Source organism: Malus domestica, chromosome 10 (assembly GCF_042453785.1).
Source record: "Malus domestica chromosome 10, GDT2T_hap1".
Taxonomy (NCBI): domain Eukaryota; kingdom Viridiplantae; phylum Streptophyta; class Magnoliopsida; order Rosales; family Rosaceae; genus Malus; species Malus domestica.
Genome location: NC_091670.1, coordinates 42,186,098 through 42,204,663, shown reverse-complemented (window position 1 = coordinate 42,204,663; position 18,566 = coordinate 42,186,098). Strand labels below are relative to the sequence as shown.

Here is an 18,566-nt window from a genome sequence, read left to right as displayed (position 1 = left end):
ACAAGGCCTCCCTCTCTGTGCGTTTCCAATCTTAACCCTCCTAAATTTTCATCTAAATCACAATTTATATGATTATTTTGCTGACTCTATTTTTTGGTATTTGGGGTTTCTTGAGGTATAATGTTATCAAATTCTATTTTTTTTAATTTTCTGATTTTGGGGTTTTGCAGGAAGTGATATATACTGATTTTTTGGGTTTTACCGTTATAATGTTATCAAATTCTTTTTTTTTTAATTTTTTAATTTTCTGATTCAGGTATAATGCCATCAAATTCTCCACGAGGTGCATCCAGACATCAGTTTGGTAAAGGTGAAGATTTGCCTAATCATATGAGAAAATAAGGATTTGAACATGTTAATTAGCTAAGAATTAGTTTACATTAGAGAATATATATGATTTTGGAATGTGTTGGTGTACCTAGGGACAATTATATCTGTGAACATATGTTTGGTTAGAAAGTCTACCCATAAAGAAGAACAAATCTAAGGGTAGTGTGAAACTGAAAAGCAGCCAAGCTCAAAATTTGATTTCCTAAAGAGCAGGATTGGCCCTTTGTTTTAAAATTTTCATACTTTACTTCTCATTCTTATGTACCCTTATGTATCAGTAACATGTATTCGACTTTAAAACTTTATCCGAAATCATTTGGTGGGTGTTTGGAATTTTAGAATTAGATTTTCAATTGGTTTTGTGAATTCTTTACTTTTTATCTCATTTAGGTCTATTTAGCTGTTTTTGTTTTGAAATTGTTCTGATTGCATATTGGTAATTTGATAGATTTCGTTTGTGTTAGCTCTAGTTTCTTGCTTTAAGAAAACTACTCGGTTGGGTTTAAGTTTTTCGTACTTTTCGTTGTTTTGTTTGCATAAAAACATGTTTTACAAATTTGGGGACTGATCTGAAATCATTTGGTGGATGTTTGTAATCCCAATTGGAGAAGGCACTTTTTGCTCTGAAGTTTGTTAATTGATAGAGATTGCAAGTATAAGGTGGTGTTGTGTTGCATTTTGGTTGGTTTAGGTTGAAGAAGATGGGCATCTCCCCTTGTAGTTTGAGCGTGAACGAATTTTGTATTCTTATCACCTTCATTCAACCACTGTACTCGAGATTTAGGGCTGGTTTGATATCGTTGTGCTTTGAAAAAAAAAATTGTTTTTGCTGTACTGTGAGAATAAGCTTATTTTTGCTACTTCACATTTTCAGTTTTTTTTTCACCCAAAACTGTGAAAATAATTTGTTTATAAGTGTTTACCAAACATTTTTTTGAGCTTAACTTTTTTTTATACCAATTTTTTATAAAAACACATCAGTACCAAACTAGTACTTAGTCTTTCAATTAATTTCCTCCCAGTGGATTGCCCGTTTCAACTCATGCTCCATGTCCCTGATTTGAACACTGGCCTCTGATAGGCATCCCTTAACTTTTCCTTCAAAAGGATAAAGCGATGCTAATCATTACAACCAGCCCCCCTCCTCTGTATAAGGCAATCTCCAACCGAAGGGTCCAGAGGGCCAGATGATCGAAAATAGCTCGAAAACTGTTTCCAACCGAGGGCTAGGCCAGAGGGCTGTGGAATTTGAGAAGGCCCCATGAAATCGGAGAGGGCTATAGGGCTAGAGGGCTGGAGGGCTACAGCCAGCCAGCTAGCCTGGGGCTAGCCAGAAAAATCATCTTTCCTGTCGGTTATAACCGACATGAATGCTTAAACTAAAATGTGAATCCAACAGTTAGCTGGCGTCAGTTACCGTTGGATTTTTTATTTTATTTTATTTAGGTTTTTTAGGGCTTTTTTTTTAATTCTTAAAAATTCTAATATTTTTTCCCTATAAATACCTAAACCATTCATTCACCATTCCTTTAAATTTAATTTGTAGTTTTTAAATTTAATTTATAGTTTTTAAATTTAATTCGTCGTTTTTAAATATAAGATGTAATTTTTAAATTTAAGTTGTTGTTGGATTTGAATTTAAGTTGTTTTTAAATTTAAATAATAAATTATGTTTGGCCCTTTGGCCCTCGGTTGGAGATTGTTTTTTGTGACAGGGTTAAAACGAGTCATCTGGTCCATTGGCCTTCAGTTGGAGACAGAGGTAAATATGATCATGTACTATTTATTAAAATATTAATATATTAGAGGATCCTCTTATCAGCCATCGGTTGGAGATGACCTAAGCAGCCCTTTCTTTACATTTTTCAGCTTGGTGACCACCGGATGCGCATCGGACCCAAACATCCCTGCGCCCAAACATCTTTGGCGTTAGAATTTTTTTGAGCCAAATAGTGCATTGATGTGTGCGACAGCCAATACATTTTGATAAGTTGTCGCATTAATCCAACAATACTTCAAACTCAAAATAATTTGTGAAGTATGGGATCTTTAGTCATTAAACTGTATAAAAATAACAAATATGAGAACGTTAGTTATTAAAATGTATAAAAAATTGATAATCGATAATAAAAACTAATCTGTTTATTTACAATGATTAATTAATTAAATATTTTTTTCTTAAATTTGTTAAGAGGAAAAAGGTTCGAAATCATTACAGTAATGTAAGAATAAGAATTTCGAACTTGGACGCATCTAACATATTATAGTGTCTATGTGAGTGAATGGCTCGTGATTGAAACATAGTAGTGAAGCCAATCATTCAATTGCCGGCTGCAGCCTCATAAGGATGTCGACGAGGATATCCACAGGGAGGTCCATCAACGTTTTTGGCTCTGTGTTTTTCTTATTAAAACACATCTTCTTCTTTGGCAGCGGCCCGACCGGAAACATGGCTTTTCAGCAAGAATATTATCGATTTGATTTGTTCAAAGAGCACTCAAGAGTGTGAATTTGTGGTACGTGCTTAATATATATATGTATATATATTGTGCTAGGTTGGGCTTTTTTTTTTGTTAGGGTTAGGGTTAACTTTCCTCTTCCTTCTGCTAATCGGATGGGAAACAATTGATTGAATTATTACCTGATTTTTTGTATAAAGCTACATGGAATAGGGAACAAGGGAATCTTTGATCCTCTGAGGCCTTTGTTGACTTTGAGTCCTGTTCGAATAGGAATTTAAATATAAATATAATTATATGGTTGTATTTCCTTGTTAGTATAGGAGTCATTTACTTTCCTGGACTCAACACCAAGATCACCTCTTTTCTCGATCCCGATGGCTGGAAAACAGTGAGAGCTTGTTTGGTAGAGTACTTGAATCCAACTTTTTAAACTCAAAAACAATTTTCAACTTTTAGGCTTTAAAAACTTGTTTGGTATGACTATTTAAAAAAACTAAATTCAAGACTAACTTAAAAATATAGTCTATTCTCCAAAAACATAAAAAGTGAGTTTGTAGAGTTTTTAAACTTAAACTCACTTTTTTTTCTTCCTCCTCCCCTCTCACTCCAAATCTATCTCTCTTTTCTTCTTTCTCTCTCCTCTTTTTTTTTATTTATCTTTTTCGTCTCTCCTCCAATTCGCTCTTTTCATTCTTTAGGTTCTTTTTCTCTCTTATCTTCCTCTTTATCTCGTCCGATTCTCTCTCTTCTTTCTTTTTCCTTAAATCATCTCTTACTTTCTTTCCTCATCTCTCCTCTTTCTACATCTCTTGCGACCCCCTTTTTTTATATCTCTTTGTTATAATTTAAGTCGTAAGATTTAAAAATTTTAAATTGGAAACCAATCAAGTTTTTGAGTCTTCATGAAAATTGTTTTCAAAAAAATGTTCTTAAAAAATGTTTTGAGAAATGATAAAAATTTTCAAATAGAATACCAAACAGGCCCTGAGTTTTCACTTGTTTACTTGTCGCTCAACTTTCTATTTAGGTGTTTGATCTTTATCATATGCATCATTGTTTTATTGTTACATTTTGTATGATACTGGAACATTGAAGTGCAAAGAAAAAATAGAACGTGTTAATATGCTTCATCCCAGTGGTTGACAATAGTTATAATCTCAATTTAGTTAATTTTATCGGGGACAAGGACAAGGAGTGGCATGTACGATGTAACTAATCTATAGTTGAAAGATTGAAGGCCCGAGCGCCGGTTTAACTTTTTCCACTTGTGAAAATGTTTGCACGTTGCAGCACTCGCCATTGAGCTCATTACTTCGGTTTTTGACGTTGCGCTTGCAGGTCCTGGTTGACAACGAAGATTTCTTGAAGGAACTGCATCCGTAAGCAAGAGTAGTTGCAATGAAGTGAGAGTAGTAAAGACGTGGATAGAGAGTCCATCTCCCATGAATAAGATGATCCAGTTTCCGTATTAGTATGATATGCTTGTTCGTCTTTTGTAATAGGCACTTGTGTTGCTTTGGTTGTAATGTTTAATGGGATTTCACGGCTATTACTCTGTTTGTATAGTTTAACTTTGTTGTTGGACTCATGGTTAGAAATTGCGCCCGCGCGAATTTTGTGATCGCTGATATTTTATCACATATTATGAATGTTACTTGACCTTCACCATCTAGTGGTAGGAATTCTTACATGCGGCAGCCCTTGCCGGCTCTGCTGATCTGATGCCTATGAAGTTGTCCGTCCGGTGGTGACCTCCTCCCCTAACGGACTTACCTGGTCTGGCATCAGACAGATCGGACACTTACTAGCATGCTATGTGCTGCTCTCACTGAACCAATCATTTCTCTGATAGTTGGGCAGTCCACTTCTCATGAAATGTGGGAGCGTCTTTCTCAACACTTTTCTCAACAGTTCTCTCAGCAGTCTCTCGCTGAGTCTACTCATTACTGTTTTCAGTTGGTCACGGATTTGCAACCTCGTCATCATTACGATATTTCTCGTCTTATCGAATTTATAGAGCTTCAGAATTTCAAAATTTCAGAACGGATTTTCTACTCTATAATCCCGAGGACAGGATTGCAGGGCGAACACCTAAGAACCAAGTGTAAAATGATGATAGACATAAAGCAGAAAGCATCAGACACTGTCTTTAGTCGTAACACACAAATCTGTCTTTCATGAATCCTGAGGTATTGTTTACAGATTGTACTTTGGGTAGTCGAGAGGGACCCTCCCGGTGTTGTATCAAGATATCATGAGTCCTGAAACAGTAAAAACCCCCGTTCGGAGGAAACAAAGAATGATATAGAGTCGAAAAGGAAAGAAAAATGAAGCTTTGCGAGGAATTGTCTCCTCATTTGAAGCTTGATCTGTGTATGCAGCTTCAGCGCCCAGATATATACAACTTTGAAGGTTGAACTGTGTTTGCATGTCTGGAAACCAAAACCATTACGAACTTGAGCCCAAGAAACGACTGCCTTCTATGGAATCGTGTCCATTGGGTAGCTACCAAGGACACGAAGAAATCTTGCAAATTCCTGCAAAAGAAAGCGATTCATCCTTAAATCACCAATGCTTTATACTGAGGGGTGGAGAGGTTTCAGAGGAAGACATTGTAATTTCAAGCTTAAGTGTGTCACCATGTGGCAAAACCTCCGGCACAAAATAAAAGTTTTTGAAAGGTGAGAAAATAAAGAACATGCATCTAAATGATACGAGACCGACCTGCAGATGTCCCAAAGCATATTGGGCACGGGGCTCTGCCATAGAAGCTTCAAAGTCAATGTAAAAGAGGTAGTCGAAATACCTGCCAAAACAGATCGATCAATCAATCTGTAGAATGTCATTTTTGTAGCGACCTTACCCATATTAAGAGTCATATCATGACCTGTCTGTTCTGTATATACTGGCGCGGATATGTAAAACTTATCATATTATATACTTAGTACCACTCACTTGGCACTCCCTTCATTTGAATCATCCACAACCCTTAGTGGACGTTGCTTCTGTGGGCGACTCTCTATCTGAAATTGCTCCAAAAGGAGAAGATTTGTCAAAAAGCTAAACACAGTGGGTGAGCATGAAAGAAAAAAAAAAATGATTACCTAAGGTTACCTTTGTCAAGTTAATGCCCCTAAGAGCAAATACTGCTAAGGCTTTAAATAGTACACCAGGACCTTCTTCAAGAGTGAAAACAACGCTCGTCTATGAAGAAAATTTATAAATAAATATTCAGAAGATTAAAGGAAAACAGAGATACATAAAATTAAAAAAAACCAAAACAAAGCAAAGGTTTACCTTATATGGCCGGTCAGTCCCTGGAATTATCGGTTCTCTTGCAAGTATCAAAAAGCGAGTGATATTATCGTCATCATCCTGGCCAAGGCAAAGTATTAGTAAATTAATCAAGCGGTGTCATTAGTAATCCCCAGCAGCCATCGTCTTCACAAAATAAAAAGAGGTGCAAAATAAGTAAAAACATCCAACATCTGAGAGAGTGATGCATCTTTGCAGTATCATATTGTAAAAGAAATGCAAATACTCAAAGCAAGAAAATGTGACATGTAGAACCCTGTAATGCTTGGAAAGAATAGCTTGCAAACACCCTACTGAACTAACTAGCAAGCTGAGACAACAGTGAATTTGCACCATCTGCTTTCTTAAGGGAGGAGAAGAGGTCAATTCTCAATCCATCCAGATGTGTACCATATCAATACCCAACTGATGTTCAAACAAGCCAGCTTAACTTATAGAATAAACCTGAACAAGGAATCTAAAAGAATAGCCTTACTTGAATTTTTTCTGCAAGAATTTCAAGCCCATAAATTTTTGCAGCTCGAGCACTTGCAACAGCACCAGTATTCCGGAGGCCAGTTGAGGCCACCATCTGTACAAAATTTCCTAACCCTCAGCATATAAACACCCTTAATGTCTATCACAGTTAACAATGCTGAAGATATATTGATAACCTGTGCAGCCAGAGCAGTGTCATCGGCATTGATTCTGACGATACCCAAACTGCTTAGCGTCATCTCACATTGAGCAAGAGCCTGCAAGCGAAAATGTCCACAAAAAACGTTTGAAGAACTAGGTCTTTCATTTGAAAGATTAGATTGTACATGCATGCATGTATGCCACGTGTAAAATTAATTCACTACTGCTCAAATTTTCTGCAGTCAAACCAAATAGAAGATATCTAAAAAGTGCTAGCTCAAGACCTATGACCCATTTTGCTACCAGTTCCAGTGCCATGAAAGTAATCACAATCTGCTAGTACTGTGTGGTGGTTGTGGAAACACTGCTAGTAGACGTTACATGAAAGACAAGCCAATTATGGAGGAGCTCCACGAAAGAGCATTTCAAAACTTGTTAGCTATCATATATTGATTTTCCTTTTCGGCTGTGGTCCAAAGCAATTAAGAATCTAAGATTACCTAATTGGGGAACATTCCCATTGTTGCAAATAGGCAATTTGAGGACACAATGATATGAGCGTTCATGCCATTTGAACTAGACAGATCGGACAATATATTCATCAGCTGTCCGCTTATGCAAATAGAAAAGAATTGAAAAAGAAAATAAGTGAAAGACCAACCTGAGGATGGCTTAAAACACGCTTTACTTCCTCTTTTCTTACACCAGGCAACCCCAAGAGACAATGGTTCACTTGCAATTGTACCTCTCCAACTATGTGCAGTCTATGGCGAAGTAGTAAGTCATAATTACGGTGGATGCTTCCGCCAACAGAATTCTCAATGGGAAGAACTGCTTTATCCACTAACCAAAGTTCAACTGCCTGTTAAATGAAAAAAATAAAAAAACCTAATCAAGGTACACAAACAGGTAAATATAATTAAAAAAATTATAACTTTTAAAAACAATTATTCAACCTTGAATGCAGCTTCAAACTGGTCACATGGGACGGTCTCACATTTTGGATAAGCTTTTAATGCAGCAGCCTCACTATATGCCCCTGGTAACCCCTAAAACGGAAAATACAACATACATAAGAGCCAACAACAACAACAACAACAAAGCCTTTTCCCACTAAGTGGGGTCGGCTATATGAATCCTAGAACGCCATTGCGCTCGGTTTTGTGTCATGTCCTCCGTTAGATCCAAGTACTCTAAGTCTTTTCTTAGAGTCTCTTCCAAAGTTTTCCTAGGTCTTCCTCTACCCCTTCGGCCCTGAACCTCTGTCCCGTAGTCACATCTTCGAACCGGAGCGTCAGTCGGCCTTCTTTGCACATGTCCAAATCACCGGAGCCGATTTTCTCTCATCTTTCCTACAATTTCGGCTACTCCTACTTTACCTCGGATATCCTCATTCCCAATCTTATCCTTTCTCGTGTGCCCACACATCCCACGAAGCATCCTCATCTCCGCTACACCCATTTTGTGTACGTGTTGATGCTTCACCGCCCAACATTCTGTGCCATACAACATCGCTGGCCTTATTGCCGTCCTATAAAATTTTCTCTTGAGCTTCAGTGGCCTACGACGGTCACACAACACGCCGGATGCACTCTTACACTTCATCCATCCAGCTCGTATTCTATGGTTGAGATCTCCATCTAATTCTCCGTTCTCTTGCAAGATAGATCCTAGGTAGCGAAAACGGTTGCTTTTTGTGATCTTCGCTAGATTGCTCCGGTCATTAGTGTGGATAAGTATATAAATGGATAGAGATAGGAAAGCAAACACAAGATGTACGTGGTTCACCCAGATTGGCTACGTCCACGGAATAGAAGAATTCTCATTAATGGTGAAGGGTTTACACAAGTACATAGGTTCAAGCTCTCCTTTAGTGAGTACAAGTGAATGATTTAGTACAAATGACATTAGGAAATATTGTGGGAGAATGATCTCGTAATCACGAAACTTCTAAGTATCGGAGTGTGGTGTCGTCTTGACTTGCCTTATCTGTCTCATAGGTAGATGTGGCATCTTCTCTGGAAGTACTCTTCCTCCATCCAGGGGTGGTATCTTTAACTGGTGGAGATGCACAAGGTAATGTATCAATTTCACTTGAAGCTTACTTGTAGTTTCAGGCTTGGTCAAGCGCGATACAAACCATGTAGGAGGAGTCCCCCAAGTCGCCGAGCTAGGGGGTCTGCTGAAAGAGGTGACAGACAAGGTAAGCAATCAGAGCTCCGACTGATTGTTCACCTTCTCCCCATCTTGCAGCAGCATGAAGGATAAAGAGAAGAAAAATGAGAAGAGATGATATGAGATACTTTTGCTTTTGAAGAAGTAACTTTCCACAGGCTTATTCTTGAACTGAGCTGGAGGGTTTTCTGGTTTCCTCCAGAGTATAAGGCCGACTGAAGAGTTTGAGGGTCAAAACAAGTCCATCAAATCTAGAGTACGTTCCACCCTGCTGATATGGGATACTTTTGCTTTTGACAGAGTAATGGATGTATCGGCACGTGTGCTGTTACGCTTGTCTCCACATGCTTCCTTGTATCCTTCGCACTTGCCCTATCTGTTCCTCAAGCAGATGCGGAATCTTCCCTGGAAACATAACATGTTGAAGATGAGTACTCGAGAGCAATGCCAGGTAAGTAATCGGGTAAGGGGTTCCAGGCAGTCAGTTCCTGGCTGGAAGCCTGATTCCAAGTGCTGACTGATTGCTCTTTCTCCTTGTCTTGCAGGTAAAAACAAGACCAAAGGGAAAGACAGGGAAAAAGCATGATATGGGATACTCTTGCTTTTAACCCTGATGATATGAGATATTCTTGCTCTAGTATAGCTTGTTTGCAGAGGTATTATCGGGGGGAAAGAAAGCTGAATATTTCGAAAGGCTTCGTTGGGAGTGCCCTCTCAGATATGATGAAGGGTTGAGCATTTTTGCAGGTCTGCCTGTCCGTTGGGGATGGAGGTCGACATATATAGGAGTCTCCCTAACAACAAGTAGTAATGCTATTCCTTTACCCTGCTTGGTCATAGCACGGTAGTGGGAGCTGCCAGTTTCACATGTTTTAACTCTGTCAGAGCACTTTGAAAAAGTGGTCTGTGGTATCTGGCTCTCGAGATTCGGAAAACGATGCCTCTTCGATTTTTGAGAAAACAATCATGCTGGGGGTCTGGCTCTCGAGATTCGGAGAGCAGTGTCTCTTCGATTTTTGAGGAAGTAATCATGTTGGGAGTCTGGCTCTTGAGATTCGGAGGACAGTGCCTCTTCGATTTTGGAGCAAGCAATCCTGTTGGGAGTGTTGTCTCAAATGTGAGTACAGGTTGGGCATGTTTGCTAGTCTACCTTGCCACGAAGCACAAAGGTTGACACACAGGGACTTTCCAATTATTCAGCAATGGTACTGTTCCTTTACCCTCTCTTCGCTTTTGAGAAAGTAGTCATGTTGGGAGTCTGGCTCTCGAGATTCGGAGGACGGTGCCTCTTCGATTTTGGAGCAAGCAATCTTGTTGGGAGTGTTTTCTCGAATGTGAGTAAAGGTTGGGCATGTTTGCTAGTCTACCTTGCCACGAAGCACAGAGGTTGACACACAGGGACTTTCCAATTATCCAGCAGTGGTACTGTTCCTTTACCCTTATGGGTAATAATATGGTAGCTAGACCTTCAAAATTTATGTGTCTAAACTTTGTTAGTGCTGTTTCTTTGCTATTCTTTTACCTTTCTTGGTCAGAGCGATGTAGTGGGAGCTGCAAGCTTCACGTGCTCAACTTTGGCAGAGAACTTTGGCAAAGTTATCTGTGGTACCCATGAGCTATTGTTGCGTGTGACGGGTGCTGACAAGGCTAGAAAAGTAGGTGCCTCTTCGATTTCTGAGATCGGCCCTCGTGGTCTCTGAGCAGCCCAGCTTTTGAGAAAGCGAGCGCCTCTTCGATTGATTCGGAGAACGATGCCTCATCGATTTTTGAGAAAGCAATCATGCTGGGGGTCTGGCTCTCGAAGATTCGGGGAGCAGTGTCTCTTCGATTTTTGAGAAAGTAATCATGTTGGGAGTCTGGCTCTCGAGATTCGGAGGACGGTGCCTCTTCGATTTTGGAGCAAGCAATCTTGTTGGGAGTGTTTTTTCGAATGTGAGTAAAGGTTGGGCATGTTTGCTAGTCTACCTTGCCACGAAGCACAGAGGTTGACACACAGGGACTTTCCAATTATCCAGCAATGGTACTGTTCCTTTACCCTCTCTTCGATTTTTAAGAAAGTAGTCATGTTGGGAGTCTGGCTCTCGAGATTTGGAGGACGGTGCCTCTTCGATTTTGGAGCAAGCAATCTTATTGGGAGTGTTTTCTCGAATGTGAGTAAAGGTTGGGCATGTTTGCTAGTCTACCTTGCCACGAAGCACAGAGGTTGACACACAGGGACTTTCCAATTATCCAGCAGTGGTACTGTTCCTTTACCCTTGTGGGTAATAATATGGTAGCTAGACCTTCAAAATTTATGGGTCTAAACTTTGTTAGTGCTGTTTCTTTGCTATTCTTTTACCCTTCTTGGTCAGAGCGATGTAGTGGGAGCTGCAAGCTTCACGTGCTCAACTTTGGCAGAGAACTTTGGCAAAGTTATATGTGGTATCCATGAGCTATTGTTGCGTGTGGGAAGTGGGTGATTGAACAGTAAGATTCATGTGTTTTCTACTTCCCCAGAAGTCTTCGACAAAATGCCCATAATTTCCGCAAAGCTGAGTGTGCGTGTGACAGGTGCTGACAAGGCTGGAAAAGTAGGTGCCTCTTCGATTTCTGAGATCGGCCCTCGTGGTCTCTGGGGAGCCCAGCTTTTGAGAAAGCGAGCGCCTCTTCGATTTCTGAGATCGGCCTTCGTGGTCTTTGAGCAGCCCAACTTTTGAGAAAGCAAACGCCTCTTCGATTTCTGAGATCAACCCTCGTGATCTCTAAGCAGCCCAGCTTTTGAGAAAGCAAACGCCTCTTCGATTTTTGAGCAGGCGCCTCTTCGATTTCTGAAGCTCTGTCGAGTGCAGATTTTTATAGGGGCTGGCATTAAGTTCCAAAGCACACTTGAATCTCCACCAGTAGAAGCTTCATTCTTGCACTTCTAAGATCTTGATTTGTCCGACCTCTTCTCTCTTCAACACCTTTGAAAATGTCTGGCCCCTCCGACCGTCGTTTTGACTTGAACCTTGTTGAAGAGGCAGCCCCACCTTATCCAGACAACATATGGCGCCCATCCTTCGTCTCCCCTACTGGTCTTCTTACCGTTGGGGATTCCGTGATGAAGAATGATATGACCGCTGCGGTGGTGGCCAGGAACCTTCTCACTCCCAAAGATAACAGACTACTTTCCAAACGGTCTGATGAGTTAGCTGTTAAGGATTCGCTGGCTCTCAGTGTTCAGTGTGCAGGTTCTGTGTCTAATATGGCCCAACGCCTATTTGCTCGAACCCGCCAAGTTGAATCATTGGCGGCTGAAGTGATGAGTCTCAAACAGGAGATTAGGGGGCTCAAGCATGAGAATAAACAGTTGCACCGGCTCGCACATGACTATGCTACAAACATGAAGAGGAAGCTTGACCAGATGAAGGAAACTGATGGTCAGGTTTTACTTGATCATCAGAGATTTGTGGGTTTGTTCCAAAGGCATTTATTGCCTTCGTCTTCTGGGGCTGTACCGCGTAATGAAGCTCCGAATGATCAACCTCTGATGCCTCCTCCTTCTAGGGTTCTGTCCAGTATTGAGGCTCCAAATGATCCCCCTCCGGTGCCTTCTCTTTCTGGGGCTCTACCGACTGCTGAGACTTCTCCTAAGCAACCTTTGTGAAGGCTCCCTCTTGTGTGTTTATTTTGACTCATGTATATGTACATATTTGTAGCTTATCGGGGATATCAATAAATAAGCTTTCCTTCATTTCAACGTATTGTGTTAAATACACCAAAGCCTTCTTCGCTAAGTTCTTTGAATTTTCTTTTGTTGAAGCTTGTATGTTGAAGCTTTCTGAGTGGAGCATGTAGATTGGGGTAGTGTTCCCTTAATTTCCCGAGTGAGGAAAACTTCTCGGTTGGAGACTTGGAAAATCCAAGTCACTGAGTGGGATCGGCTATATGAATCTTAGAACGCCATTGTGCTCGATCCTGTGTCATGTCCTTCGTTAGATCCAAGTACTCTAAGTCTTTTCTTAGAGTCTCTTCCAAAGTTTTCCTAGGTCTTCCTCTACCCCTTCGGCCCTGAACCTCTGTCCCATAGTCGCATCTTCTAATCGGAGCGTCAGTAGGCCTTCTTTGCACATGTCCAAACCACCGTAACCGATTTTCTCTCATCTTTCCTTCAATTTCGGCTACTCCTACTTTACCCCGGATATCCTCATTCCTAATCTTATCCTTTCTCGTGTGCCCACACATCCAACGAAGCATCCTCATCTCCGCTACACCCATTTTGTGTACGTGTTGATGTTTCACCGCCCAACATTCTGTGCCATACAGCATCGCCGGCCTTATTGCCGTCCTATAAAATTTTCCCTTGAGCTTCAGTGGCATACGGCGGTCACACAACACGCCGGATGCACTCTTCCACTTCATCCATCCAGCTTGTATTCTATGGTTGAGATCTCCATCTAATTCTCCGTTCTTTTGCAAGATAGATCCTAGGTAACGAAAACGGTCGCTCTTTGGTATTTCTTGATCTCCGATCCTCACCCCTAACTCGTTTTGGCCTCCATTTGCACTGAACTTGCACTCCATATATTCTGTCTTTGATCGGCTTAGGCGAAGACCTTTAGATTCCAACACTTCTCTCCAAAGGTTAAGCTTTGCATTTACTCCTTCCTGAGTTTCATCTATCAACACTATATCGTCTGCGAAAAGCATACACCAAGGAATATCATCTTGAATATGTCCTGTTAACTCATCCATTACCAACGCAAAAAGGTAAGGACTTAAGGATGAGCCTTGATGTAATCCTACAGTTATGGGAAAGCTTTCGGTTTGTCCTTCATGAGTTCTTACGGCAGTCTTTGCTCCTTCATACATATCCTTTATAGCTTGGATATATGCTACTCGTACTCCTTTCTTCTCTAAAATCCTCCAAAGAATGTCTCTTGGGACCCTATCATACGCTTTTTCCAAATCTATAAAGACCATGTGTAAATCCTTTTTCCCATCTCTATATCTTTCCATCAATCTTCGTAAGAGATAGATTGCCTCCATGGTTGAGCGCCCTGGCATGAACCCGAATTGGTTGTCCGAAACCCGTGTCTCTTGCCTCAATCTATGCTCAATGACTCTCTCCCAGAGCTTCATTGTATGACTCATTAGCTTAATACCCCTATAGTTCATGCAATTTTGTACGTCGCCCTTATTCTTGTAGATAGGCACCAAAGTGCTCGTTCGCCACTCATTTGGCATCTTCTTCGTTTTCAAAATCCTATTGAAAAGGTCAGTGAGCCATGTTATACCTATCTCTCCCAAAAGTTTCCACACTTCGATTGGTATATTGTCTGGGCCTATTGCTTTTTTATGCTTCATCTTCTTCAAAGCTACAACCACTTCTTCCTTCCGGATTCGACGATAAAAAGAGTAGTTTCTACACTCTTCTGAGTTACTCAACTCCCCTAAAGAAGCACTCATTTCATGTCCTTCATTGAAAAGATTATGAAAATAACCTCTCCATCTGTCTTTAACCGCGTTCTCTGTAGCAAGAACCTTTCCATCCTCATCCTTGATGCACCTCACTTGGTTTAGGTCCCTTGTCTTCTTTTCCCTTGCTCTAGATAGTTTATAGATATCCAACTCTCCTTCTTTGGTATCTAGTCGTTTATACATATCGTCGTAAGCCGCTAACTTAGCTTCTCTGACAGCTTTCTTCGCCTCTTGCTTCGCTTTTCTATACCTTTCACCATTTTCATCGGTCCTCTCCTTGTATAAGGCTTTACAACATTCCTTCTTAGCCTTCACCTTTGTTTGTACCTCCTCATTCCACCACCAAGATTCCTTTTGGTGTGGGGCAAAGCCCTTGGACTCTCCTAATACCTCTTTTGCTACTTTTCGGATACAACTAGCCATGGAATCCCACATTTGGCTAGCTTCCCCCTCTCTATCCCACACACATTGGGTGATTACCTTCTCTTTGAAAATGACTTGTTTTTCTTCTTTTAGAGTCCACCATCTAGTCCTTGGGCACTTCCAAGTCTTGTTCTTTTGTCTTACTCTTTTGATATGTACATCCATCACCAACAAGCGATGTTGATTAGCCACGCTCTCTCCTGGTATAACTTTGCAATCCTTACAAGTTATACGATCCCCTTTCCTCATTAGAAGAAAATCTATTTGTGTTTTTGACGACCCACTCTTGTAGGTGATCACATGTTCTTCTCTCTTCTTAAAGAAGGTGTTGGCTAAGAAGAGATCATATGCCATTGCAAAATCCAAGATAGCTTCCCCATCCTCGTTTCTCTCCCCAAAACCATGGCCACCATGAAAACCTCCATAGTTGCCTGTCTCCCTGCCCACGTGTCCATTTAAATCTCCTCCTATAAATAACTTCTCCGTCTGAGCAATTCCTTGCACCAAGTCTCCAAGATCTTCCCAAAATTTCTCCTTCAAACTCGTATCCAACCCTACTTGAGGTGCGTACGCACTAATCACATTGATAAGTTCTTGTCCTATTACAATCTTGATTGCCATGATTCTATCTCCTACCCTCTTGACATCTACAACATCTTGTACCAAGGTCTTGTCCACGATGATGCCAACACCGTTTCTCGTTCTATTTGTGCCCGAATACCAAAGTTTAAACCCTGAGTTTTCTAGATCCTTTGCCTTACTACCAACCCACTTAGTTTCTTGTAGGCACATAATATTTATCCTTCTCCTCACCATAACTTCCACTACTTCCATAGATTTTCCCGTTAAGGTTCCTATATTCCACGTTCCTAAACGCATTTTGCTCTCTTGAACTCTACCCTTCTGTCCTAGCTTCTTCACCCTCCCCCGTCTAATAGGATCAAAGTACTTCTTTTGTGTGTCCCGGGTAAAGTTGATAGGAGCATATGCTCCCAAACAACTTTGAGTGGAGTCGTTCGAAAAGAAGTTTCTATGGCCCCCTTGCTCATTTAACACTGCATCCGGGTGCCGATGGAGATACAGCGACCCTTGCTCACTTATCACTGTGCTCGGGCCACACAGCGCGCCACTTACGGGTGACGCCCTAGCTTTAGCGCGATTTTGTTCTGGATTCATTTTCATAAGGATTCGACGTGATCATGGAGTGTCGGCTGTCGACTACCTGACGCCCTCCCCCTCCTCCTTTATCCGGGCTTGGGACCGGCCATGTAAGACATGGGCGGAGTTATACACCAAAAAGAATGCAAGTAATCAATGAGAAGATCTACCTGATAAGCAACTCTCACTTGTGAACCATTACTAGGAGAAGAAAGGTCATTTGCTGTCAATGGTTCTGCAATTAATTCATATTCAAGCTATGATGAAGTGAGTGTGAAAGAAACAATTGTAAGATAAAATTGAAAACAAAGGATCACTAGAATGAAGAAGTATAGTAGCACATTAGACAACAAGAAATACGAAAATCACCACTACAACCAAGCTATTCTTTTAAGTATTTGGATGTGGACAGATTTACAAAATCTGATTGTTACATTGCCTTTTGAAATCAACCTGTTGGATTGGCCCAAAATAATTTCAGAGATTATATATTTAAGTGGGATTGTCAGGTCTTTGATCTCATTTTGGAACCCACCTGACCATGGGTTCATATTTGTAATCCAAGGTGAAATTTAGCATCCAGGATATTGTCGCTTTTTTAACATACCAATATCAATAAGGAGGCGGAAAGATATGACCTATATTACAGCAACGTGCTGTTTAGATATCGATGGACTTTAGCATTAGTGTGAATTGTCAAGATATCTTCAAAAAGTCTTTTTTTGGTGGATATAAACCTAATTTTATTGCTAAATCTATTGGTTTCCCGACGCGAGATACACCAAGAATTTGGTCAACTATGATAGACAGTACCCAAATTTGTCATTTCTGAAAAATTTCAAAGTTTCCATCAATAACGTTATTTCCATAAATACGAATTGCGTTATTTCCACCAACACCGGGCATCTGAAAGAGTAAGGTACTTACTAGTTCTCATTGTCAAGTCATAATGGAAATCCTCCTAGCCCTCACTGATATGTCATAAATTTTGATGTAATTGTTTGCCTAATCTCATTCATTTGATCCTACCCTCATCTAAATATCTAGGCCAAATCAGTTAAATGTACCGATGCTACAGCTGTCAAACAAAATCTTCTTAATGATGAAAACCCAAGTACCAATAGGCAATAGCCATCACATAAAATAAAGCTACTAAACTTAACTTTGTTCTGCATTGCAGAGGAGCTAAACTATTCTGCATTGCCCAACAAGTAGTCAAAATCTAACTTTGTTCTTCACCTACCAAAGTTCTATTTGCTCAATCCCAACATACAAGAACCCAATTGAAAATTAAACATAGAGAAATTGAGCAAAACATAAAATTATCAGCTTGTGGAGTAAACTCACTAGGAAGAAGGTTCAAATCCTTGTGGAACCCCCCGGTCTTATTGTCCTCAATCCGTTCCATTGCACCGGAAGACTCGGCGGCGCCGCCAAGGCTCGGTTTTTCATCTTCCACCGGAGTGATAGCTCTATGGGCGGAAGCAACGGCCAAACAAGAACATTCCCATTTGCGGGAATTCGAATTCAAAGCCAACCCGGAGCGGTTCGTGCCCAAATCTGAGACACCCTGATGAGAATAAGGGGTTTTAGCATAAACCCAGATGGGTGCAGCCTTGGCAGCCATCAATCAATCAATCAGCTGAAATTTCCACCGAACCCAGATATGCAAATTGCGAAAAGACAGAATCTTTGAGAAGAACCCGGGCTCATGAGAGAGGAGGAAGTTGGTGGGGGGTTTGTTGGATGAAACCCAGTAAGCACATTGTCAGGGTCGATGAAAATGGTGGCTGGCGATGGACCCCACAAAATTGTGTTTGAGTGAGAAAAATGTAAGAAAACTAGAAATCTTTTGGGGATTGAAAAGGTTGGAACTTTGAGGGTTTTAGAGAGAGAGAGAGAGAGCGACAAGGCGAAGAAATTAGAGAGGAATGGAGTTATGAGGGAGGGTAGGTGAGCAAGAATGTTGTTAGATACACGCTGCCTCTCGCAGCCTCGGGTAAAATATAGAAACAAAGAAAAAAAAATGGAATCTGAGAATATTTTCAGTGTATAATTATCCAATACTTAAGACAAATATTTTATGAAAATGATCTGGCTTTTGATGAGAGAGAGAGAGAGAGGAGAGAGAGGGTTGTGGAAAAAAAAAGGGGGCTAAACCTATCACTATTCTTGTTGTGAGTTGTATCCAAACATATAGATGTTTTGGATGTGCAAGTAGAACCTAACATTTTTGGTGAGGACAGGGAGATTCCACTTTACTTTTCAGCAACATTTCATGTTTTGACGTGTTTACTTAACACGAATTGAGGCGTGAAATTGATACCTAACTTTATTTTTGGTTTATTAACATATTATAAATCGAAAAGAAAAAAAATGTAAGCCTTACCTTACAATTCAAAATTTAGTACTGGAAAAATTATGAATCAAATCAACTTAAAAGAACCCGTTGATCTGATTCTCTTTAATTAGTGTATTCATAAGCTTCCCGACTCTTTATTTCCCTCGCTTTTGTTAAGTAAACGAGTCATAAGTTATCATATGATTAAAATTGAGTATCTCATTTGACCACTTTACAAAATAACAATTGAAGTCACTATCTTCTATATAACTGGTCAATACCCAACAATGGGGCGATGGCTAGGG

General features: G+C 40.4%; 1 protein-coding gene across 1 annotated transcript; it reads right to left on the bottom strand.

Moving 5' to 3' along the window:
- Positions 1-4,940: 4,940 nt before the first annotated feature.
- On the bottom strand, positions 4,941-18,083 carry LOC103422519 (arogenate dehydratase/prephenate dehydratase 1, chloroplastic). Its single transcript, XM_029087609.2, has 11 exons — positions 17,268-18,083; positions 16,091-16,155; positions 7,682-7,774; positions 7,387-7,587; positions 6,761-6,841; positions 6,583-6,678; positions 6,090-6,167; positions 5,907-5,996; positions 5,748-5,815; positions 5,517-5,598; positions 4,941-5,329 (listed from the first exon to the last, which is right to left on the bottom strand). Exons 1-11 carry the CDS (start codon positions 17,545-17,547, stop codon positions 5,273-5,275), a joined length of 1,191 nt encoding a protein of 396 aa, XP_028943442.2. The 5' UTR covers positions 17,548-18,083; the 3' UTR covers positions 4,941-5,272.
- Positions 18,084-18,566: the final 483 nt, after the last annotated feature.